Source organism: Coffea arabica, chromosome 2c, assembly GCF_036785885.1.
Source record: "Coffea arabica cultivar ET-39 chromosome 2c, Coffea Arabica ET-39 HiFi, whole genome shotgun sequence".
NCBI lineage: Eukaryota > Viridiplantae > Streptophyta > Magnoliopsida > Gentianales > Rubiaceae > Coffea > Coffea arabica.
Genome location: NC_092312.1, coordinates 6,626,017 through 6,650,749, shown reverse-complemented (window position 1 = coordinate 6,650,749; position 24,733 = coordinate 6,626,017). Strand labels below are relative to the sequence as shown.

General features: G+C 34.9%; 3 protein-coding genes across 4 annotated transcripts; 1 reads left to right on the top strand and 2 right to left on the bottom strand.

The window, feature by feature from the left end:
- Window positions 1-826: 826 nt before the first annotated feature.
- On the top strand, window positions 827-5,034 carry LOC113725489 (uncharacterized). 2 transcript variants are annotated; one of them, XM_027248672.2, is made up of 9 exons: window positions 828-1,087; window positions 1,204-1,265; window positions 1,409-1,499; window positions 2,299-2,385; window positions 2,676-2,729; window positions 2,953-3,137; window positions 3,476-3,558; window positions 3,656-3,756; window positions 4,411-5,034. In XM_027248672.2, exons 1-9 carry the CDS (start codon window positions 1,040-1,042, stop codon window positions 4,621-4,623), a joined length of 924 nt encoding a protein of 307 aa, XP_027104473.1. In that variant the 5' UTR covers window positions 828-1,039; the 3' UTR covers window positions 4,624-5,034. The 2 variants fall into 2 exon arrangements, with proteins under 2 accessions (XP_071930050.1, XP_027104473.1); XM_072073949.1 differs by lacking the exon at window positions 2,676-2,729 and having other exon boundaries at window positions 827-1,087.
- Window positions 5,035-6,218: 1,184 nt separating this feature from the next.
- Window positions 6,219-9,151, bottom strand: LOC113725481 (heat shock 70 kDa protein 4-like). The gene is made up of 2 exons (XM_027248662.2): window positions 8,844-9,151; window positions 6,219-8,129 (listed from the first exon to the last, which is right to left on the bottom strand). Exons 1-2 carry the CDS (start codon window positions 9,073-9,075, stop codon window positions 6,391-6,393), a joined length of 1,971 nt encoding a protein of 656 aa, XP_027104463.1. The 5' UTR covers window positions 9,076-9,151; the 3' UTR covers window positions 6,219-6,390.
- Window positions 9,152-12,972: 3,821 nt separating this feature from the next.
- LOC113725482 (heat shock cognate 70 kDa protein-like) lies at window positions 12,973-15,834 on the bottom strand. Its single transcript, XM_027248664.2, has 2 exons — window positions 15,539-15,834; window positions 12,973-14,929 (listed from the first exon to the last, which is right to left on the bottom strand). Exons 1-2 carry the CDS (start codon window positions 15,774-15,776, stop codon window positions 13,203-13,205), a joined length of 1,965 nt encoding a protein of 654 aa, XP_027104465.1. The 5' UTR covers window positions 15,777-15,834; the 3' UTR covers window positions 12,973-13,202.
- Between the last annotated feature and the right edge of the window lie 8,899 nt (window positions 15,835-24,733).

Below are 24,733 nucleotides of genomic sequence, written 5' to 3'. Positions count from 1 at the left end.
TTATAATTTCTTGTTGTTTAGAAAGAGAAATTAACGCACGTAAGTACTAGGTTAATATCAATAAACTCTCTCAAAAAGTAATATTGGGGTTCAATTTTGTCAAATATTAATTTACTTGCATCGTAAACACATTTTTCAACTTTATCTTTTTATCTCACATGCATCACATGATAAAAAAGTATTAGAGTAATTATTCCAAATAATACTTTATCCAAACACTTAAGTCTGTTTTTAGCTTGCCTACTTGAAATGTTGAGTCGTACCAATCCATCTCCTATAATAGCACAATATTCCCAATTAGGTGTAATTGAACCAAACAGCTCAATTTGTGGCCGATTATTATCAATTTGCACTTCACTTGATTCTGCGAATTGATCAAACTATCGCCGCCAAAATCAATAATTGACATAACCATTATCACAATGGTTGAAATGATAAGAGGACAACTGATGCAACGTTTTAGGTTATCAAGTAAATAATCCGGTCACTTCATTTATTACTAGGTTATTCTCCCACTTAAAAAGAAAAGAAAATTATTCACTTCATTTACATATTTTTCTAATCATGTCAATTACTAATTTTTTTGGGGACATCGGTCTATTCACATAATTAGGTGAAGTATGCATGATCCAACCAACTACAAATTGGGTTATTTCAGGCGATTGTATCTAATTGGGAATATTATAATGTTATAGGGGTGAATTGGTGCAATTCAACACTCAAGGGGGCAAGATGAAAAAAGAGTATTTTTGAGGGGGTTTATTGGAATTAACCTTATTACCTTGTACCGACCCAAGTTTTTTTTTTTTTTTTGGGAAGGACTCTGGAGTCTGGACCAAGCTTTAGTAAGTCCAGGCGGCAGGGTATATAGAGTAGAGCCGTAGAATTTCAAAATCCAAAACCCAAACGACGAAGACGAAGCAGGCCCAGCGGTTGGTGGGCAACCAAGTGAAGGTACCGTACCAGGTTTTCTGGCTTGCCGTTTTCAAAATTAAGCCAGTAATTTCGACGAGCACCTGCTGTGCATCACCGCACAACTATGAAAGGAAGCAAAGCATCGGCCTTAACACTTGCCGAAAAATGCAAGGTCCTAAGATACAGAAATAAACTTACAAGCAAGGTCCTTTGTTATTAAGTTCAAATGACGCAGCTGGATCGATTGAAGCTGACTGCTTTTCTATCTTTTTCTTCTTTCGCTTACAGAATATATTGGCAGCAAATTGGCAAGGTAACCTCAACACAGTAAAAGCTGACGCTAAAGGGAGGTATCGAAAATCAATACGATACAGCAATGAATAATAACGAGTTATCTGTTCTTGTATAATTAAAAATTTGGATTCTTCAGCTAAAAAAGCTGTTGCTCTTTGGTTTTATTATTGTGGGTTTTTTTTTTCTCATTTTATCTCAGCAAAGGGGAAGTATACACCTCAAAAGTCAAGTATTTTGTCAAGAAAGGGAAGCCTTACATTTGGGTTCCAGAAAAGGACTCGCATAATGTGGTACGACCTTGCTGCTTCTTCTATCTCTTTTCCCATGTTCACGTTAGCATTACTACCTAGTTTCAGGTTCCTGTTTTCGTCAGCCTACTTATGTATCCTGATCCATGCTCTTTAACTGCTCACCAGATTTTCTTCTATGGCTGTTAGCGTTAGCATTTAGTGTCATTGCCAAAGTACAAGCTCTAAGTGCTAATTCTAGTTATTTCACTCACGTGGTCTTTGTTTGTCTTGTTTTTCTTGTCATTTCTAATAAGATTTGTAAGAAAGAAGTTTTACGGTTTTCACATGACATGGATTGGAACTTAAATAAGCCTTGAGCCGATAAGAAATGATTGCATGACGGTGATTGGTGAATACCATTCCTTGCACGGATCTGGATTGACTTTATGTCATAAAGCTTAGCTCTGAATGACATGACTCCACTGTTGAGATTCTTGTTGCTAAGAAATGTGGTGCTTCCAATGCGATATGTTGATATTGCCATTTAAACGCAGACATTAACACTGTTTGTTGCATGTTCAAACTTTGATGTACTTTTTGTCTTCTGACTTCCCATTATGACATTCTCTCTAGTAACTACTGAAATTTGCACTAAAATATGTTCAATTCTGCATTATTGGTTGCTATTTGTGCATTTTTAAAGTGCCATGCTTCCTACAAATTTTACTGCATTCTTTGGTTCTGATCCGCTAGTTGCGGGCAACATATGAATTGTTTTATGCACTACAGAATCTTGTTTGCAATTACATCTGAAGTTGATGTCTACTTGTCTCAGTGTATCTAGATTCTTGTTTTGTAGAACGCGATGATTGATGAGCGCAGTTCTTTTGCTGTCGCCAGTCCTTTTCCAGGTCCACTTGCAAGCTTGTTGAAATCAATAAAGAAGGTTGGTGGTGCTCATGATTGTTCGTTCTTTAGTTAGTTGTTTTGTGTTCATGCAGATAACTTGCCCCGCTCCAGCTTCTTGGCTTATATCTGGAACCATTCTTTCTTGCCTTGACTTGTCCTGAATCCCTCCCTAAGAATTGTAAGCAGATGCAATGGATTACTTAACCAATAAGGGCTTCATGCAAATTGAAGCTAAATTTTTTGTATGTATGTAGTAGTAGTTGCATAACATTGTAATCTTCAACTGTTTAGCAGAGTTTTCTTAGTCTAAGAATTATACAAATGCAGTTACCAGCTCGGGTTGCATTGACTGGTGATATTGTTCCTCTCAGAGATGAAAAGGTGCGAGTGCATACTTCTTCATACCTGAGCGTGCATATTGTAATTTAATCAATTGAATTTTATCACCCTTCTAGTAATTACAGTCAAAACTTATGCTAGCTTGATATTGGCCACTTAATTATTAATTTTCAGAAAATTCTGTTACTACAATGGATTGGCTAGTTACTTGATGGAATGGAAGACTAGGATATTGTGTGATGGCTTATTCTTGTCCTCTCAACAGATTAAGTTGGCTGCAGAGAGCCTCAGAGAAATCATATCAGTAGAGCAAAAAACTATTAAGGAGTCAAGCTATTCAGTTTCTGGCATATTAAGTTCATCTCGCCTTGGTTCTACATCACGAAGCGATAACCTTAAGGAGTTGCTGGAAGGAAATGAGCAACATTTTGTATATAAGTTCAATCTGAAGTAACAAACTTCTACCCTTGCCTTCTAATTATAAATTTATGATTTTGTTCTCAATTTTTTCAATGGTGAGTATCAGGTATGCATGTGGATGCAATAGTATAATCACTGGCTAGACACCAATATCTAATTCGTTTAAGGCCTCTTATGATCTCAGTGTTCTGGGAGAGACGAGTTTTTCTCCTTGCATTTATTGAACAGAGGAGAATCTAATTGGATAACTTTTAACAATAGGTAGAAATATGGTCATAGCATTCATAAGGTGCATGATTTAGAAATAATTTTTGAAATCCGGCCTTAAAGCATGCGAAACAAACTTACATTGAACTATTCACTTACAGTTCATGCACTTATATTGATGGCAATGGAGGCAATCATGAAGTTAATTTGGAAGATATTGAAGCATCTAAACCAGATCCATTATGTAAGCAACAATTCAACACCATTTTCTGGAATTTTAGATGTGTTTGTACATTTTACTTTTGGGTGATGTTTTTTATATGTTGTTTTCTTTGTTTTAGCACCATTTTCTACAAGCCTTATTGATGGAATTAACCAAAGTGAAATGAGGCGCAGAGCTTTGATACTCTTCTGTATTACACACTTGAAAAAGAATGCAAAGGTAAAAGTTACTGAATTTTAAGTGCTGGTAAATTATGTAGTTACAACATTATTTGTTCTAGCATTTGGCATGGCTGTTAACCTTTACATATTCAGAATTAGTACTTGCTTGCAAATCTTCAAGCATTCTAATGTTGGTCCACATCAAAGTATTAACATCAGAAAGTTACTACTGGTTCCAAAGTTTTTGTTTAGTTGATTTTCGGTTCAACATTTAGTTGAAGTGCAAAGCAGGTCTAGTCAGAGTCAGTGGTAAAATGCTGAGTTCAAAGCAGGATTACTTGCAGTGGTTTAAATGTTATCTAACCGATGTCTTCTCGCTCTGTCTTGCTTTTCTTATTTTCCTTCTCTTTAACAACGAAGTTGCAATGTCCAACTTGCCTATTTTTGAGCTTGTTATTTCCTGGTGAATAAAAAGCTATGATGCATGGAGTACAGTGACTTATAGATATGACTGCCTTTAAGATGTTTGCTGGTTTCCTCTAAGAATGGCAGATGTTCTTACTGTTCCTATATGTGTTGTTAAAAATATAATGTAAGAAAGCAACATTATTACCAGATGTCATTAATAAGTCTTGGTTGAATTTGTTCTGAAGGAGAATCTTTATGTTTTTACCAATGGGTTTCAACTGCTAATATCTGCTTCTGCGTGAAGGATGCTTATCTGCTCTCTGTAGACCGGAAAGGATTTGATGTGCTAGGAAAAGTTCTAGGTCCGGGGCGGGCCGATGGCTCTCGTGAATATGTGTGGAAGGAATTTAGAATCATCTTCAAAGAAGAGGCCCGCCATATTGAAACGTTTTGTCGACAGCTAGCGCAAATGGAAGAGGAAGCCCTTAAGAACATTTCAAGTTTCAGTGGGCTATGAGCAAAGGAATTTTTGAGGCCACGCAGGATAGTGAGATGAACACAACCTATGTTGTCATGATACGGTGGGCAATCTCGTGAGGCATGGATTGTTGCTTTTAATACCTTACAAGAAGTTAGTTATACTAAGTGTGAGCATACAAGACTGTGGACTATGGAAGCAAAGAAAGCAAAGATTCACCTTTACCTTTTATTTTATTTTTTTGTCAATTGGAACTTGTCTATATTACGTCTAGACCTACTCCTACTCTAGACTATACTAAGGGGCGCACCTGTATGGATTTAAGCCACTTAAAGTGGCAGCCACATATAGTGGCAAGTGGTGAGAAACAAGGTTTGAACCCTTGAACTCAGTCTTAAAAGGCTATGGTGTGCTGTTCTTTACCTTTTATCAAACTTGCTTTTTATGTTTTCCTCGGTTAACTATTTTGCGGCTCTAAGAGTGGGTCTAAAAAGTAGAACCATTGTATAATGCTTTCTCCTGCATATTCAAGTGTATATGATTACTTGAATATTCAAGGTGTTAGTGAAGTTGCCGTGAAAATCTACAACTTGGCTATATCGTTAAAATGGTTGATATGGCTGCATTGGTATGCTTCTGTTACGTTGGTGGTAAAGCTCAAACTAAAATAAAGAAGAATCCAGAACCATTGAAGGTAAATCAAAATGAAGTGAAAACTTGACACGCACCAATAATACAGGTTAACGAGGATAAGTGAATCAGTATATGGCAATTCTCAGCTGAAAAAGAAAGTTGTATCAAGCAGCCCAACGTTTTCACTGTTTTCCATCACATGCGCTCACACGGTAAACTACAGCATGCTCCAATTCAGGTCGAAGAACGAGAAATGAGATACTTTGCCATTAATTTTCTTTCCCATTGGTTTCTTGAAATTTGTTTTTGGTCGAACGTTAAATGCCAGCCATCTGATCTAAAAACTGCCGTCGTTATCATTGAAATTGAGGTGAAAATAATGTGGAAGAACTTAACGCAGTTATCCTCAGCATTTCCCGGTCGAAATTTGATTGTGTTGATGACTAAATCAAATCCCAAGGATTATGTTACGGGATTCATGCATGTCTAATTCCTTAACCTTCTCTGTTCCCGCTGTCCAGTACACGCATTCCACTCCTTGGCTATTATTCTCGCACAAGAAGCTAGATGACTACCAAATCAGTTATATGGCAATTGTCGGCTCAAAATGAAATGCTATAGATATTAGATAATACTATAGGTAAGTTATCGTAACAAAATGCGGAAAAGGGCCAAGGTTTTTTCCAATTTTAGAATCTCATGCACGCAGAAAATATTAGTGAGGACATGCTCCCATTAGAGGGTCAAACTTTAAAGGACAGAAAACGACTAATTGCTGCGACTTGAGCAAAATTTCCTCTCTTTTACTCGTTTGTTTTAGGGGCATATGTACCTTGTTTTACCGATCTGAACAGGGTTCTGTAATCTTTAAAAACCTGCTGATGTAGAGGTCGAAATGATTTTGCAGGCGCTAGACAGCAGGATACCCTCATGTTATAACAAGCAAGCAAAACCGCATGATTGCATCACCATGGGTGTATCATAAAAGGCAAAAAGCAAAGTTAGATATGAGTCGCTTCCGTTATATCATTCAGTTCTTTGCACCATTCATAATATGTAGATTGCTATCTAGATCAGTAATCACATAATCTACCAAAAGCTGAAAGAGATTTTCTCTTTGACAAAATCAAAATGCTAAATCAGAGTACCATTAGTCACTGCAGCCGGTTTTGCTCAATCAATTGTCTCAATTTTTGGAGGAGCACGACCAGAACCAGACCTAGCTGAAGGAGTGTTATTGTCCATAGCGCAAGCCATGTCAGGTCTACCAGCACCCTTGTACATCTTGTTAATAGGTTTGCAGATACGCTCAAGCTCCTTCATCTTCTCCTCAAATTCAACCGCCTCAGCGTGCGGCTGACTATCCAACCATTGAATGGCCTGGTCAATTGCATTCTCAACCTTCTTTCTGTAAGACACAGGCAGCTTAGCGGTTATCTTCTCAAGCTTGATAGTTTTTCTCATTCTGTAGGCAAAGATCTCCAGGGCATTCCTTGCCTTAACCTTCTTTTTGTGCTCCTCATCCTCAAACTTGAACTTCTCGGCTTCCAGGACCATTTTCTCAATTTCTTCTTTTGACAATCTTCCCCTGTCATTGGCGATAATAATATGATTCTTCTGGCCGGTAGTTTTATGCACAGCAGAGACATTTAATATGCCATTGGCATCAATGTCAAAGCAAACATCGAACTTTTCAGCTCCCTTAGGGGCTGGAGGAATTCCCGAGAGATTAAATGAGCCCAGCAAGTTGTTGTCCTTTGAACTTGCACTCTCACCCTCGAAAACTGCAAAACGAACAACAGTTTGATTGTCTTTTGATGTTTCAAATACTTTCTCCAATTTGGTAGGAATAGTGGTGTTCCTAGGGACAACAACCGCCACAATTTCTCCAACAACTTCTATACTCAGGGATAACGGGGTGATGTCCACCAGAACAAAGTCCTGAACCTTCTCCTGCCCCCCGCCAGCCAGGACTGCTGCTTGGACAGCTGCACCATAGGCAACGGCTTCATCTGGGTTAATGCTTTTGCAGAGATCTTTTCCAGGGAATAAATCTTGTAACAATTGCTGAACCTTGGGAATCCTGGTTGACCCACCCACAAGGACAACATCATTGATGCTGCTCTTATCCATCTTGGCATCGTTCAAACACTTTTGAACTAGCTCCATGCATTTTGTAAAGAAATCCTTGTTCAGCTCCTCAAATTTGGCCCGACTCAAAGTCGAGTAAAAGTCAATACCCTGAAACAAGGAATCAATCTCGATTTCTGTCTTAAGACTGAAAGAAAGGATCCTCTTGGCCCTCTCACAAGCTGTCTTCAATCTCCAGAGAGCTCTAGGATTTCCACTAATATCCATATTATTCTTTCTCTTAAACTCCTGGACGAAGTGGTTCACCATTGTATTATCAAAGTCCTCTCCTCCAAGATGAGTATCCCCAGCAGTAGCTTTCACTTCAAAAATACCTCCTTCAATGGTGAGAAGAGAGACATCAAAAGTACCACCTCCAAGATCAAAAATAAAGACATTCTTTTCGCCAGTGCTTTCAGACTTGGTATCAAGACCATAAGCAATGGAAGCAGCTGTTGGTTCATTAATGATACGCAACACATTGAGGCCAGCAATGACTCCAGCATCCTTGGTTGCCTGACGCTGTGAATCATTAAAATAGGCAGGGACCGTGACAACAGCATCCTTGACAGTTGACCCGAGGTAGGCCTCCGCAGTCTCTTTCATCTTAGCGAGGACCATAGCAGAAATCTCCTCAGTTGCGAATTGCTTTTCCTCACCCTTGTAGGTCACTACAATTATAGGTTTGTTGCCAGAACCAGGAATGACCTTGAAAGGCCAGTGCTTCATGTCACTCTGTACAGATGGATCAATGTACTTCCTGCCAATTAACCTCTTCGCACCTGCAATCACAACAAGAGATTAGTATCAAATATTCGATCAATTATAAAAAATGACAAGCCTCAGAGGATACAAAATTTAGAACAATTAACGCAGGTTAGAGTCTGGACTGGTGCATGCACTGACCCCATTAAAAAAAGGGAGAAAAAAAAAAGAGTTGTTTGCACATTGCATAGAGATCACCTTTTCCTTTCCTATAATGCAATACAACTCTAGAACGACCGAAAACCTTGGGAGTAACTTCACTCTCTGCGACTGCTACTGGAATAATCTAAATTTAATTCACAAATCTTAGTCAAGACAGTCAAGCAAGCATCATTATTTATTCACACAAAGAACTTCGAAATTGAACAAATTGAACCAGGTATTCCAAACAGACAACCAAATTAATTAAGTTGATATGGTATTAAACTTCAGCTCAGGTAAAAGCGCGTCCAAAATCGAATAATATGTAAAAGAAACTGGCATCATAAATGACCACTATAAAAGGTTAGCTTTTTCTCCTATTTTGGGCATTGGAATATTATCACGTGTACTAATACCAAAATGGTCAACTAAAAAGTGATCAAAGAAAGACAGCAAATAGAAAATTACCCACCTATCATACTACTTAGTCACACAACATAATGCACCCAAAAAGGGGGAAAAAAAGTGAGATGAGAACTAAAGAAACCATCAAACATAAATCAAATAGTTGGGTTTCCATAAAACCTTACCGAAAACGGTATTGGTGGGGTTCGTGTCAACCTGGTTCTTAGCGGCATCTCCTATGAGACGCCCGGTATTGGTGAAAGCAACATAAGACGGCGTCGTCCTGTTACCCTGATCATTCGCTATGATTTCAACGCGACCGTGTTGCCAAACGCCCACGCATGAGTACGTCGTCCCTAAATCGATTCCGACTGCCGGTGCCAGCTGAGGGACTTCGCGTTTTCGTTTTTCAGCCATATTACTATCAAACTCTAGCAGTTGATCAGAAAGAAAAGGATTCAGTACCTTGCTTGGACAGAGCGAGAGTTGCTCGAGGAAATGTATACTTTTACCAGAAGCCTGGAAGCATACTAAAAAGGTTGAATTTTAAAATTTGAAGGATGGCCTTTTTATTTTGTTTTTCTTTCTTTTTCTGTCCGGTTTATGGTTCCCTTGAGAAATAACTATGAAGTGGCGCGGGAAGCTCAACTGACTGCCTTTCAAATTTGAAACCGTTGACTTAATATATACTTGTTTTCATAAATTGCTCTACCAGGACAATGGTCTCTTATGCCTTACCTTATTCCCCTATACATTTCCTTTCTTTTCAACTTGGAAAGAATAAGTGTACATAATAAATCCAAACGTGATATTGTAAAACTAATAATATTAGATTACTAACGTAGGGATTGGAATAGTAGAGTGAAAATCGGACCGAGAGAATAAAGAACTATGGTATTATTATATTCACTGATCAAGGTTCTTCACCCTATTTATAGTTAATCCAAGATCAAAGGTACATGAACCCGATTAAACACTAATACATGAATTTAGTACCTCAAGTACACCCATAAATGGGTTCATCCAATGTACCAATGAACTTAGGGAGAATACATGTATCTTCCTTATTGAGAATATAAACGGACATCCATATCTTATAATTATTTCATAATCATATAGTATATTTCACAATTTCTTTTAATTTTATAGAGGATAATAAATGTGATCGAAGTGCTATATGGTCCTGTTTATACATTGCACAGAATCGTAAGCACTTTTTCTTGTATTGGATTGACATTTTTAGTTTTTATTAAACCGACAAAACAGCATATTATTGGATGTATATATGTAAAGGTAGATATGAAAGAAAGCTTAGTCCAAGAGAATTAAGAACTAACGTATAGGATAGAGGATTATTTATAAATTTTTTTTAGGATAATCCTATAATGTTTTTTGTAATATGATATATGTGAGATAAAAATGCAATTAAGAAGAAAAAAAGGTGATTGAAAAAATATGAGTGTGTTTGAATAAAGTAGTATTATCTGAAATAATTATTATAACATTTTTTATAACAATGTATATATATATTAGATAAAAAGATAGTTAGAAATTTTTAAAAAAGTTGGAAAACGTATTTATTGTGTAAGTAAACTAATATATGACAAAAAAAACTTGGTATCCAAATGCACCCATTATGTTTTTATGCTGCAAGCCAAAAAAAAAAGTTCCAAATAATGGGGTAACTCACTAACTCCTTTGTTTATTGCTGAAAAATAAAAAAATCGCAAAAAATGAAAAGTGGTATAGAACTATACCTTCTAGGTTGAATCAGCCCGGCAAGCAAGGCAAAAAAATATTTTTTTAAAGAAAAATCGTTGGGTTGCCGGGCTGACTAGGCCTAACCGTCAGCTGGGAATTCTCCTAAAAAGCTGTTGCATTTCAGCCGCTTGAAAAATTTTTTTTTTCCTAATTGTTGGCTGCCCGGCTGAGTGTGCCAGACAACCAATTAGAACCCCTTGGCTTCCAAATTTCGAATTACAAGTCAAATGGTCAAAGCTACAAATTTTTATGGGATAATTTCAAAAACCTCTTTTGAGGTTACTGATTGTTTCACTTAGCATTTTCAAACTTTAAAAAATCTCACTTGATTCCCATGCTTTACACTTCTTGTAACATTTAAAATTCATTTCAAAATATAATATTAAAATCTCAATTTGAAAGAGAGAATACAATTTCATTTCAAATTTGCCCTTCTTTTGTGATTTCTTAATTATCATAATATACCAAATTTATTGCTTAATTATAAATTGATCGATATAGCTCTTTAATGGAAATTTAACATTTGACAATAGGATAAAAAAAATCTTTAACAATTTTTGTGTCATTGGTTTTGACAAAAAGGTTTAGTTAAAATTATGAATGATTTACAGTACTCTTAAAAATAACTTGCAATAATTTATAACCATAAAAATACTCTTTTTGACTAACTTTAAAAAAATAAAAACAAGTATATATATAAATTTTAACATGTTGTATCTTTTTAGTTGTCAAGCCATCGATTTAGACAAAAAATTAAAAATATGTAAATGATTTATTAATTAACTCAAAACACTTTACAATAAAGAAAAATATTACCTTTGTAACTTGCAAAAACTTCAATAAAATTTTAAATTATGGGCGGAAAGTTTTAAAAAAGAAAAGAAAGTAAGTAGTTTTTTTTTTTGGTTTGGGAGTTGGTTACAAATGAAAAAACAAGATATTTAAACAAATTACTTTACAAATATGCCCTTTCTATAAAGTAAAAAAAGGTGTTTTGGTGAGGGTTTTATAGTGGAGAGACTCATTAGGGATTAAAATTTTTCGTATTTTTAAGGATAGTTTTGTCATATTTAAAAATTTACTTAAGACTCCCACACTTTCCTTCCCTTTTTGACTAATTTTGTGCGGAAAGTTTTCCTTTACATGGAGTGAGATGAAATCTTTCAAAGTCTTTTCTTTTCCTTCACATTTTTGCTTCCAAACAATGAAAAAACTTTATCATCCTTTTGAGGATGATCATTTTGGCCCAGATAATCCGAGGCCTCATATTCTGGTACCTCCTGGAGGCGCCACCTCGGCGCGTTACTTATCGAGGTGATCGTAACCTATGTGCCACCTCGGCTATAATCTTCAGGTCGTTAGCCGGGGTGACAGCTGACTGATGGATACCTACAAAAGATAGGAAATGACACCTGACATGTCTGACGTCCGATGGACAGCTGCTCTGACACACGCCGCCTGAACCTGGCGAGTGTCCAATCAAATCTTTTCATAAAGACCAGTCAAATCCACCAGATGCACTGACCATCTCCGATCTCTAGGAACCTGTGCGGCCAGTCCCTCTTTCCAACAAATCCCCTATAAATACCCAACGTATCTACAAAGATAGGGGATGACCAATTCTCTGGTAAAACACACTACTCTTTTCTACTACCTCTTCATAACCCAACTAACTTAAGTTTCGGAGTTATACCGGGGGATTCAGCCCCCCCTGTAATTTGAGCAGGTGACCTCATCCCAGTGAACTGCCCAGAGTAAGATTCTTCTCCGGACCCGAAGGTTCACCCCAGCAGGACCAGAATCACCTCTTCACCTTTCAAAACCCTTCTTTTCTTTCATTTCCTTCCTCCCAAACTAGCTATTAGTTTTACATGCAGTAAGTAACTTTCGTTAGGTATTCTTGGAGGTCGAGCTCCGTGGATCAAATTATAGGAGGCGAGTCGAGTCACCAGCCTCCAACACAAATGCATGGGCAGAGGCGGAGAGCTGCTCTGATCCTCTCCGGTGGCATCCACGATAATGAACCCCAATTGCTCGCATACGGATTGCCATAACGCTTACCTCGTTTTCCGCTGCATCTGTAGGCGTATGTAATTCTTCAAAATTCCAACAGGCCAGTGATATTCCCAGGATTAGGTTGCCCTGTTTCTTTGACGTTAATTAATTCCATTTGTATTGTCCATTGCCTCAGGATTCAGGTGGTAAAGTAAAGCTCAAATAAATCATTTAATAAGAAAAAATCCAGATTTCCGTACTCAATTTATATCTAGATGAATTGAAATTTGATACTGTAGCACTCAAGCTTAATGATAATTAGCTCACAATAACACAAGATATATTAACAAAACAAAATGGAAACAGGGCCAAGGTTACCTGTTTGGATTATACATTAATATTTTCACCTTATTTACATATACTGACTTGCTTGCATCATCAACACATTTTTTAATCATTTTTTTATCTCATATGTATCAAATCAAAAAAGTGCTACAGTATTTTTTCACAAAATTATCTCTAAGTAATTTACGATTCAAGTTTACTATCTTAGGCGCGTACGAAATAAGTTATTTGCACTATCATTGGTCAAATCAAAGAAGGCACCAAAGCAGAAGTTTGGATGAGGAATCATTTCCACCATATCATTCAGTAATTTTCTCCAATAATATGTAAATCTTATCCCAAGTAGTAATCACATAATCTGCCAAAAGCCAAAGGGGTTTCTCTTTACTTAAAAGTCAAAATGCAGCATCCAAGTCCCATTGCTCACTTTCAGCCGCTTCTGCTCAATCAACTATCTCAATTTTTGGTGCAGCACGACTAGAACTAGATCTGCCTAGAGGAAGAGCATCATCGTTTATGACGCCAGCACCCTTGTAACTCTTGGGAATAATGGGTTTGCAGATGCGCTTGAGCTCTTCCATCTGGTCCTCAAATTCATCTACCTCCACAAGCTGGTGACCATCTAACCATTGAATGGCCAGCTCAATTGCATTCTCAATCTTCTTTTTGTCAGCTGGAGGCAGCTTAGCAGTTATCTTTTCATTCATGATTGTTATTTTCATTCTGTATGCAAAGATCTCCAAGGCATTCTTTGCCTCGACCTTCTTTTTGTACATCTCCTCCTCAAACTTGTACTTCTCAGCTGCCAGGACCATTTTCTCAATTTCTTCTTTTGACAATCTTCCCCTGTCATTGGTGATAATAATATGATTCTTCTGGCCGGTAGTTTTATGCACAGCAGAGACATTTAATATGCCATTGGCATCAATGTCAAAGTAAACGTCGAACATTTCAACTCCCTTAGGGGCCGGAGGAATTCCTGAGAGATTAAATGAGCCCAGCAAGTTGTTGTCCTTTGTACTTGCACTCTCACCCTCGAAAACTGTAAAACGAACAACAGTTTGGTTGTCCTTTGATGTTACGAATACTTTCCCCAGTTTGGTAGGAATGGAGGTGTTCTTAGGGACAACAACACTCGCAACTTCTCCAACAAGTTCTATACTCAGGGATAACGGGGTAATGTCCACCAGTACAAAGTCCTGAAACTTCTCCTGTCCCCCGCCAGACAAGACTGCTGCTTGGACAGCAGCACCATAGGCAACGGCTTCATCTGGGTTAATGCTTTTGCAGAGATCTTTTCCAGGGAAGAAATCTTGTAACAATTGCTGAACCTTGGGAATCCTGGTTGAACCACCCACAAGGACAACATCATTGATGCTGCTCTTATCCATCTTGGCATCATTCAAACACTTTTGAACTAGCTCCATGCATTTTGTAAAGAAATCCTTGTTCAGCTCCTCAAATTTGGCCCGACTAATAGTCGAGTAAAAGTCGATACCTTGAAACAAGGAATCAATCTCGATTTCTGTCTTAGTACTGAAAGAAAGGATCCTCTTTGCCCTCTCACAAGCTGTCTTTAACCTCCAGAGAGCTCTAGGATTTCCACTAATATCCATATTATTCTTTCTCCTAAACTCTTGGACGAAGTGGTTCACCATTGTATTATCGAAGTCCTCTCCTCCAAGATGAGTATCTCCAGCAGTAGCTTTCACTTCAAAAATGCCCTCTTCAATGGTGAGAATAGAGACATCAAAAGTGCCACCTCCGAGATCAAAAATAAAGACGTTCTTTTCGCCGGTGCTTTCAGACTTGGTATCAAGACCATAAGCAATGGAAGCAGCTGTTGGTTCATTAATGATACGCAACACATTGAGGCCAGCAATGACTCCAGCATCCTTGGTTGCCTGACGCTGCGAATCATTAAAATAGGCAGGGACCGTGACAACAGCATCCTTGACGGTTGACCCGAGGTAGGCCTCAGCAGTCTCTTTCATCTTCGCAAGGACCATAGCAGAAATCTCCTCGGTTGCGAATAGCTTTTCCTCACCCTTGTAGGTCACTACGATCATAGGTTTGTTTCCAAGACCTGGAATGACTTTAAAAGGCCAATGCTTGATATCACTTTGCACTGATGGATCAATGTATTTCCTGCCAATTAACCTCTTAGCACCTGCAATTAGTCACAAGAGAATAGTATCGAATATTCGATCAATTATCTTAAGTGACACATCAAAGCCTCAAAGGATGCAGAATTTGGGCCAAGCAAAGCAGGTTGGATTGGAGGATGCACCGACCCAAAAGAGAGAGAGATAGAGAGACCCGTATGGATAGGGCACCATTTCCGGTACTACAAGAGTAATGTCCAAAAACCTTTGGCTTAACTGGAATAATCTAAATTTAATTCACAAATCTTGCTGGAGAAGCTCAAGCAAACATCTTTATTTATCCATACGAACAACTTTGAGAAGTCGACAAATTGAACCAAATATTCCAAACTGACAACCACATTAATCAAGTTGAAAACTTCAGCTTATTATAAACACCCATCGAAATTCCAACAATATAAGGAGAAAAAGGTTAGCTTTTTCTTTTGTTTTGGGCATTAGAGAATTGCCATATGTTCTAATAGCGAAAGGGTCAACTAAAGAAGTGATCAAAGAAAGAGCAATTAGAAAATCACTCACATATTACTGTAATTAACTAGTAACACAATATAATGGTACAGAGTGAGCACTAAAGAAACCATCAGATAAATTTAGCTTCGTTGATAAAACCGTACCGAAAACGGTATTGGTGGGGTTCATGTCAACCTGATTCTTAGCGGCATCCCCTATAAAACGGCCGGTATTGGTGAAAGCAACAAAGGACGGCGTCGTCCTGTTGCCCTGATCATTCGCTATGATTTCAACGCGACCGTGTTGCCAAACCCCCACGCATGAGTACGTCGTTCCTAGGTCGATCCCCACCGCCGGTGCCGGTGCCGGTGCCGGTGCTTCGCGTTTTCGTTTTTCAGCCATGTTATCAATCTCTGGTCCAGTTAATGAACTTTGAAGAGAGTGAAAGTTGGTTGATACAAAATATACTACTCTTACTCTATTGCTTACACTAGAAGCATGCAAGGTAGAATATTAATTTTAAAAGACGACTTTGGTTGCGTCCTTTTGTTTTGCTTATTATTATTATTATTATTATTATTATTATTTTCTCGTTAGGTGACTGCCTTTTGAAATTTAAAACCTTTGACTTACTAAACAAATTTTTATAAATTGCTGTGCCAGGACACTCGTCTATTCCGCCTTTCCTTATTCCCCTGTACATTTCCTTTCTATGCCCCTGTACACTCTTCTTCTTTTTTTTTTAAAAAAAAAAACAAAGAAAGATTTTGGAACAAAAAGTATAAGCACAAACGGAATGATACTGTTGTAGTAAAATTATTTTAAAAAATAAGGGATAATTTCAGAAACCTCCCCTGAGGTTTTTGACAATTTTATTGAGTTCCCCTGAGATTTAAAAAATTACACATACCTCCCTTGTCATTTAAAATAACAATACTACCTTTAAATATTTTAATGAAATTCCCTTGTTTGGTATGCTTATGCTTAGAATGACTTTAAATTTATTTTTTCATTCTTTTTCCTTTTTATTCCTTTTTATTTTAATTTTTTGCTAATAAAATTGTAAAATTACTACTATTATCTCAAGTTTCTATTGTAACCAAATGTAGAATTAATGATTTTTTTTTTATAAATTAACTATATACGTAATCCAATATTTTTTGCTAATCTTTGTTTTCTATTTTTTTGGTATTAAAATTAATAATAAATCAAAAAGAAATTGCCCAAAATCACTATTAAATTATGATAATTTCACTACTCAAAAAATTCATAAACTCTAAATTAATTATTTCAACATTTTATATTCTATCTTATAAATCTAAATTCATAATAAAATACCATCAAAAGTATCCTATCATAGTGATAAAATTATTATTATAATTGTTCATCAAATAGTATGTATCGACATGAAAAATTCGGTACTTTTTTCTTATAATTACATTAGACAATCTTTTTTTTTTTAGGTGTGTCCCGCAGGGAGTGGACCCCGCAGACTATTCACCACCCTCAGCAACTTGCTGGCAGCAAGGTTCGAACCAGGGACCTGAGGCTCCATCTTCAGCAACCTCAACCACCAGACCAAGCCCCTGAGGGCTACATTAGACAATCTTATAATTCTATAGGGAAGTAAATTAAAATTCATTACACAAGGGCATTTTTGGGTATTCATTTAAAAATTTGACCAAATCAATATTATTTTAAGGTTTTGTTACTAAAACTATCAAATCAAGGGAGATATGTGTAATTTTCCAAACTTTAGGGGGAGCTCAGTGAAATTATCAGAAATCTCAGGAAAGGTTTATAAAATTATCCCAAAAAATAATGGAACATGAAAACAGGCTCACATTTTTTGTTAAGTGTATAAAACGTGCCAAATAATTGACAATTCTTTTGTTTATGGCGTGAGACTTAGCACTGTATGTGATGAGCTAATGATATGATTTACAATTACAGTACCTTTCTAGGGTATGGTAGGAAGGCTGGCAGAGAGCAACACGTATTGACGTTAGATACAGTTCAAACAGAAACGTTAAATTGTTGCACAGCACGTGAAGAGGAAATATACGAGAATTGCTTGCGGATGCAATTAGAAAGCACACTGACTTCCGTACGAGTTGGGCCAGAAAGTGTTATTGCATGTTAAAATTAGAGGCATTTATGTATTTGCAAATATACCCATTACTAATGGAAAAATGTTGTAAATGCCTTGGACAAAAAATGTGCGTAAAGAAGGTACCGAAATTTTAAGAAATAATAAATGATTATCGCATACGCGTGGGGGATAATAATTTGGAAGAATGAAAAGTGGAGGTAAACGAAAGGATTCAAACCTTCTTTATATTTATATACATATATAAATTTAGTACCCAAGTGTTCAGCTTAAGCATCCAGGAAAATGGTCCCATAACTATCGATACGGTAAATAACACAGTTTTAGATATGATATAATAGGTTCTAAAAATTTTAGCTACCATTTGATTACCCGTTAGACCTATCCACTTAAATAGGATTATGGGTAAAAATAAGGGAGTAAATTTGTCATTCAAAATAGTAAGTTAGCGTAATAAATTAGTAACTTTTGCAGTCGAAAAGGTAAATTGTAAGTAATATGAAACATACTTTTTAAAGAAATAAATTACAATAGTATATCCCAAATATACTTTTGACGGAGTAAGTTTATTTGAAGTAAAAATATGTTTTTATACAAAAATAATGAGTTTTAGTTATAACATAGTAAATTTGATTAATGACAAAAACATGCTAATTTATGGCCATAATATTGTATTATGCTTAAAAAACTTATATGAATCCCATATTTTAGAGTTATTTGAAATAACACAAAAATGTATTATTACTGATTAAAACTGAGTACGTTACTTAGTTAGTATAGTTATTAAACTTGTATACATGCTTGATGGTATGTGTATAAATAAGCATTTTTGAGATTTATGGGAAAATTGAATTTTTCTTTTGCAGTTTTAAAAAAAAGGTAAGTAAAAATCTTTTTTCTCAGAGCACAAAAATTCACAAGTCAAAGTTCTTGGTCTAAAGGGGAAAGAAACATTCTGAATATCATTGTTTACAGTACTAAATAAATTAGATGTAAAATACTCGTTAAAAGCAGGTGCGCTGACATATAATAAAGGAAAGACATAAAAAGCAGACCATTTACGAGAAAAATTGTCATTTATAAAAATAGCAACGCTTTACGATTTTCTTATCAGTCTTGCAACGTATGAGCAAAATGGCAATAATTAAAATAGTATTTTATTCGAATTATACATATTTCATTATTTTTTCCATTTAAAAAAATGAATGAGAATCTTTTATGAGAAAGCACATAAGTTAAAGGAATGGTGTAAAAGGGAAAAGAATAGCATATACGTACAGTACCTATAGTTTATGTTCGAAGGACTATAGTGCTATTTTTGAAAAATATCCCGAAAAATATGTAATTGAAACAGAACCAATTCTTCACTATTTAAAATGTCAAATATGTGATTGTATTGTAACTGTTATTCATTAGTATCGTCAAGTATCATTTTCGCATAAAATTTCACCTCTTTAACACCAATTTTCCCATAAACCAATTTATTTATCGGATAAAATACATGAAAATTCGGTTTTGAATAAACAGTAGCTGTTTATGGCTTTCCTCTATTATAAGAACAAAGTACCCATTTTTGCATAAACAAATTTATTTATCGGATGAAATAAAAATAAATCCATTGTTCAATAAAACACTAACTCTTTATGACTTTCCTCCATTATAAAAATAGAATACCCATTTCAGCCCCTCTAGAAAAATTCCACCTCTTTAACACCAATTTTCCCATAAACCAATTTATTTGTCGGATAAAATACATGAAAATTCAATTTTTCAATAAAACACTAGCTCTTTATGGCTTTCTGCCATTATAAGAACAGAGTACCCATTTTTGCATAAACAAATCTATTTATCAGATGAAATAAAAATAAATCCATTGTTCAATAAAATACTAACTCTTTATGACTTTTTTCCATTATAAAAACTGAGTACCCATTTTTGCCTTTCTAGAAAAAAAATATTGGCTTTGTCACTGACTGAAATATTTGTAACTGAGATTTATCTTTAGTGAAAAAATGTATGATACGTAATTTTTTCACTGTATTGAATTTATATGATGGCAAATTAAATGGGTCAATTGGATTAGTGTGCAGCAGTTTTGTGAATGATTCTGAAAGTAAACTATATTGTGGCAGTAAAATACATTGAATTGTGAAAATTATAATTTCAACATGCTCCTAAATTTTGGATATGTGACTTTCGGTGTTCCGAATATCTTAAATTAACAGTTAGTTATTACTATGAGTAATGTGGTAAATATGAGATGTGAATGTTTGTAATAACTGTTAGTTAATACTATCAGTAAAGTCAGCAGTAAATGTGAGATGTTAATTGGAATTTACAGATATTAATTTGACATGGTTGGTTATTATCTGTTAGTTAAAATTCGGGAGTTTTTATTTTATTGGTTAGTAGGGAAAATGTGAGGGAAATGTGGGAAAAACATGAACACGATTATAGGATTTGTACGAGCAGTTAAAGGATTAGTTGTGAGATAAACATTTCTTAATTTTAGAAATGTAAAATTGTAATAAAATAATATTTGAACTTTTGACAATTTGAAAAGCTCCTTATCTAAAATTCTCTCTGCAATACATATAGACAAATATAAATGTCTTTTTTTTAGTGGTTGAATGTCATATTCGCGAACTATCTGCAGAAAAAAATAAATTTGTAGACTAAACTAATTTTGTTATACCAATTATGTTATTCTTATTATTGTATTAATTGTTATGCTATTTTTCTCATTTTGTTAGGTTTACATTAATGCAAGTTTAATTCCTATTATGTCTTGTGTCCCGGCTCAGAAAATACATATTATCCTATTCAAGTGGATACGTCCAACTGATAATCAAATTGATGCTAAAAATTTAGAATGAATAAGTTACTTTTGCATAATGGTTGGAAAGGTTTCTTGAGACTTTATGAATGAGGTGTCTTGCGTTTGCCAAAAAAATTTGTAGCATATTTTTGTATTGGAAATGGAGTTAAAACTTGCTATGGGTTACTTTTCTGTATTTCAATTTCATCGTAAAGGGTAATTTGTTGTTCAACCTAATTTCATTCTGATTTTATCTAACTAATAAATTAACATATTAAAATAGATAATTTATGGAGGAAAGCCATAAGTAGCTGGTGCTTTATTGAAAAATGGATTTATTTTTATTTTATCCAATAAATTCTTTTATGCGAAAATGGGTTATTTGTTCTTATAATGGAGAAAAATCGTAAAGAACTAGTGTTTTATTAGAAAACAGGTTTATTTTTATTTTATTCGATAAATACACTTTTCAATTGAAAGGTAGGTACTGTATTCTTATTATGGAGAAAAGTCACAAAGACCTAATGTTTTATTGAAAAATAGATTTATTTTAATTTTAATTTATCCACAAATTTTGTTATAGTACTTTGTTCTTATAATGGAAAAAAGTCATAAAAAACTCGTATTTTATTGAAAAATGGATTTAATTTTAGTTTAGCCGATAAATAAATTTTGTTTATGCAAAAATGGGTACTCTGTTCTTATAATGGAGGAAAGTCATAAAGAGTTAGTGTTTTATTGGAAAATGGGTTTATTTTTATTTTATTTGATAAATAATTTTTTTTTGTTTATAAATGGGTACTCTGTTCTTATAATGGACGAAAACCATAAATAACTACTGTTTTATTGAAAAATGGGTTAATTTTTATCTTATCTGATAAATAAATTTTTTTATGAAAAAATGGGTACTCTGTTCTTATAATGGAGGAAAACTACAAAGAGTTTGTGTTTTATTGCATAAAAGGTTTATTTTTTCATCCAATAAATAAAATTTTTAAGGAAAAATGGGTGTTAAAGAGGTGGTATTGGATGAAAAAATGATACTTTAGAATACAAATGGATAACAGTTAAAACACAATCACAGATTTGGTATTTTAAATAACGAAGAATCGGTTTCGTTTGCATTACATATTTTTCGGGTTATTGTCAAAAACAGCACTGTAGTCCTTCGAACGTGAAATATAAGTACTGTACATATCTGCTATTCCTTTCCCTTTTAGATCAATCCTTTTGACTTATGTGCTTTTTGATAAAAAAATTTCAATTTTTTTTAAAATTTGCAAAAAATAAATTAATTCTGTATAAATCGAAAAAATTACTATTTCAATTATTGGCACTTTGCTCATGCTTTGGAGGACTGGTAAGAAAGCCGTGAAGAGTTGGAATTTTTATTAATGAAAACTTTTTCCATAAATGGCCTAATTTTTATGATTTTCCTTTATTATATGTCAAAGTATCAGTTTTTAACCAGCATTTTACATCTATTTATTTGGTGCTTTAAACAATGCTATTCAGCTGTATCTTTCCCTTTCAAACCAACTATTTTGACTTGTGGATTTTGGTGCTCTGCGCAAAAAAAATTTCGCTTACTTTTTTTAAAAACTGCAACAGAAAAAATTTTAATTATGTATAAATTTCAAAAATACTAATTTTTTCACATATGATCAAGTATTTATACAAATATATTAACATTACTTACTAAGTAAAGTACTCAATTTTAATCATTAATAAAACATTTTAGTGTTATTTTAAATAGCAATAAAATATGGGCTTGGCATAAGTTTTTTAAGCATAATAGAGAATTTTTGCCATAAATAAGCATGTTTTGTCATTAATGAAATTTACTATGTTATAAGTAAAAATGATTATTTATGTATAAAAACATACTATTACTTCGAATAAACTTACTCCCTCAAAAGTATATTGAGGATAAAAATTGTAATTTATCTCTTTAAAAAGTATGTTTCGTAATACTTTCAATTCACATTTTGCGCTGCAAAAATTACTAGTTTATTACGTTAACTTATTATTTTAGATGACAAACTTACTTCTTTATTTTTACGCATAATCCTATTCAAGTGGATAAATTCAACAGGTAATCAAATGGTTGCTAAATTTATTATAACCTATTATAATAAGTTTTTTTACCATAACGATAGTCATGGAACCATTTTCCCGGATGCTTAAGCTGAACACTTGGTCACTAAATTTATATATGTATATAAATATAATGAAGGCTTGACTCCTTTCGTTTACCTCCACTCTTCCTTCTTCCAAATTATTATCCCCCATGCATGTGCGATAATCATTTATTATTTCTTAAAATTTCGGTACCTTCTTTATGCACATTTTTTGTCCAAGGCATTTGCAACATTTTTCCGATCGTAATGGGTACATTTACAAACACATAAATGCCTCTGATTTTAACATGCAAAAAAACTTCCTGCCCCAATTCGTACGGAAGTCAGTGTACTTTTTGGTTGCATCCGCAGACGGTTCTCATTTATTTTTTTTCCACGCGCTGTGCAGTAATTTAACGTCTCCGTCTTCCTACCATAGGCAGGTCCCCACCATAAAGGTATCCACCTTTCTAGCCTACTTGGCTCAGAGTTACTGGTATCTAGACTCAGATTTCAACTCTACGATGTGCACCTTAGTGTATGTTTGATAAATCTGAAATCTATATCTGAATCTATTAATTATTGAATTGTTAAATATTCAATATAATATATTTGAGTGTATATCGCATTCAGTGATAAGTGAATAACTTATTACTTAATTTTGGGAACAAGTTTTGCCTAGAAAACTTAGTGCTACTTAATTAATTCAGATGTTCAATTTTTTATCATCAAATGATCTAAATATGTTAAGATTCGAATCTATTAAGTTTAGGTGCTGAATTAAACTATCAAACAGGGCCTTAGCAACTTATTGGTCCAATTGGAAGTCATAGCCCATTGCGAATGGAAGAACTCTGTCTTGGATTGTACCCAGTAGGCCTGGACCCTTGGGAATTCGGGACACCCACGATCTTTAGCAAATTCTATACAGTATCTCTTTGGAGTTGGACCGAGCCTCAGTCAGCCGGACCATGCTTTGCCATGAAACAATTCCTGAGTGAACCCCATTACTTCCCAACATTGTTCTATTGATCATTGTTACCGGAAACCACAGCTCTGATTGAAGTTGACTTCATCGTTGGAATTTCAAATTGTTGAGAATTTAGATCCAGTTAACTTTATTACGTTCTTATGACTCGCGATCGAATTGCTAGTTTTCTTTAAATTTTGTAAAAATATATTTTTCAATTAACCTTTTATTTGGTATATATACAAATCATAGCAAGTTACAGTATATTAAAAACACTCCAATTGAGAGCTCTAAACTTAATCACAAAACTCTAGCTTAGTGGTCACCACTTCTCTTAGTAGGGTGGGAGGTCAGGGGTTCAACCCTTGCCTCCCACCAAAATTGCCACTTTAGGTGGCACCTTTGCCTCTCCTTGCCCATAAGTTAGAATAGATTAGATTATAAGACTTCTACTGTTGCGAAAAAAAAAAAGAGCTCTAAACTTGATGTGCCGAAAACACCTAATTATCATTAGTAAAAAAAAGAGCTCTAAACTTGATGTGCCGAAAACACCTAATTATCATTAGTAATCACCCGATAATAATCCTTATAAAGAAATGAACCTAACATTTTTTTTTGGTTTAGTGAAGATGTTATAATGCCTACTATCAATGAATTATCTAAAAGCATTATTATTGATGCCACTTCCAAGGCATATTCAGCCACATTAAACAAGTAATTTGGAATCTGTTTTAGAAGCGTCTTAGCCCTTAATCACGTGAGCACGACCTTTTATGAGGAGATTTGTCCGTTGTTAACAAGTGATTTGCCACTCCCAAATTTCTTAATTACCACACGTGACTGCAGTGTTAAATGCAGAGATTAATTAAGTAGCGAAGTTGGAGCTGTGTGGGAGGCGGAGGTGACAGCGAGTGAACAAATAATGGCGGAAAAAAGGCTGCAACAACTACAAGGTGTGGCTAACTTTCCAACTGTGTTGTGTCTACTATACAAGAAGAAGGGGGAGGGGGTTTGCTTTTTGCATGAAAATGAGCTAAAGAAAGAGATATTCTGGCCCAAGATATTGATTAGATAGGGAATAGGATTCTTGCTCCACCACCAACCATTCCCAACATTTTCCAGAACCTCAATTTTCTAGTACCACCACATGCATGTGCCTGGCTTTGGAGCTTCATCGGATTTGATCCCATAACGTCTTGCAAGAAGTTAAAAATCACCACCATTTCTATCTGTAACAAGTCGCTTTTTTTTTTTTTTTTTGTTTTTCCTTTCTCTCTGATATATTTATATATATATATATATTGGCTGAGATCTCACCAGGGCCTTTAATTCCGTGAAGAA

Coding starts and splice junctions, on each gene's coding strand:
- LOC113725481 (XM_027248662.2), bottom strand. CDS start 9,075: ATGGCTGAAAAACGAAAACGCGAAGTCCCTCAGCTGGCACCGGCAGTC. Junction 8,130..8,843: donor CCCCACCAATACCGTTTTCG/GTAAGGTTTTAT, acceptor TTGTGATTGCAG/GTGCGAAGAGGTTAATTGGC.
- LOC113725482 (XM_027248664.2), bottom strand. CDS start 15,776: ATGGCTGAAAAACGAAAACGCGAAGCACCGGCACCGGCACCGGCACCG. Junction 14,930..15,538: donor CCCCACCAATACCGTTTTCG/GTACGGTTTTAT, acceptor GACTAATTGCAG/GTGCTAAGAGGTTAATTGGC.
- LOC113725489 (XM_027248672.2), top strand. CDS start 1,040: ATGAAAGGAAGCAAAGCATCGGCCTTAACACTTGCCGAAAAATGCAAG. Junction 1,266..1,408: donor AAAGCTGACGCTAAAGGGAG/GTATCGAAAATC, acceptor ATTTTATCTCAG/CAAAGGGGAAGTATACACCT. Junction 3,559..3,655: donor ATCTAAACCAGATCCATTAT/GTAAGCAACAAT, acceptor TCTTTGTTTTAG/CACCATTTTCTACAAGCCTT.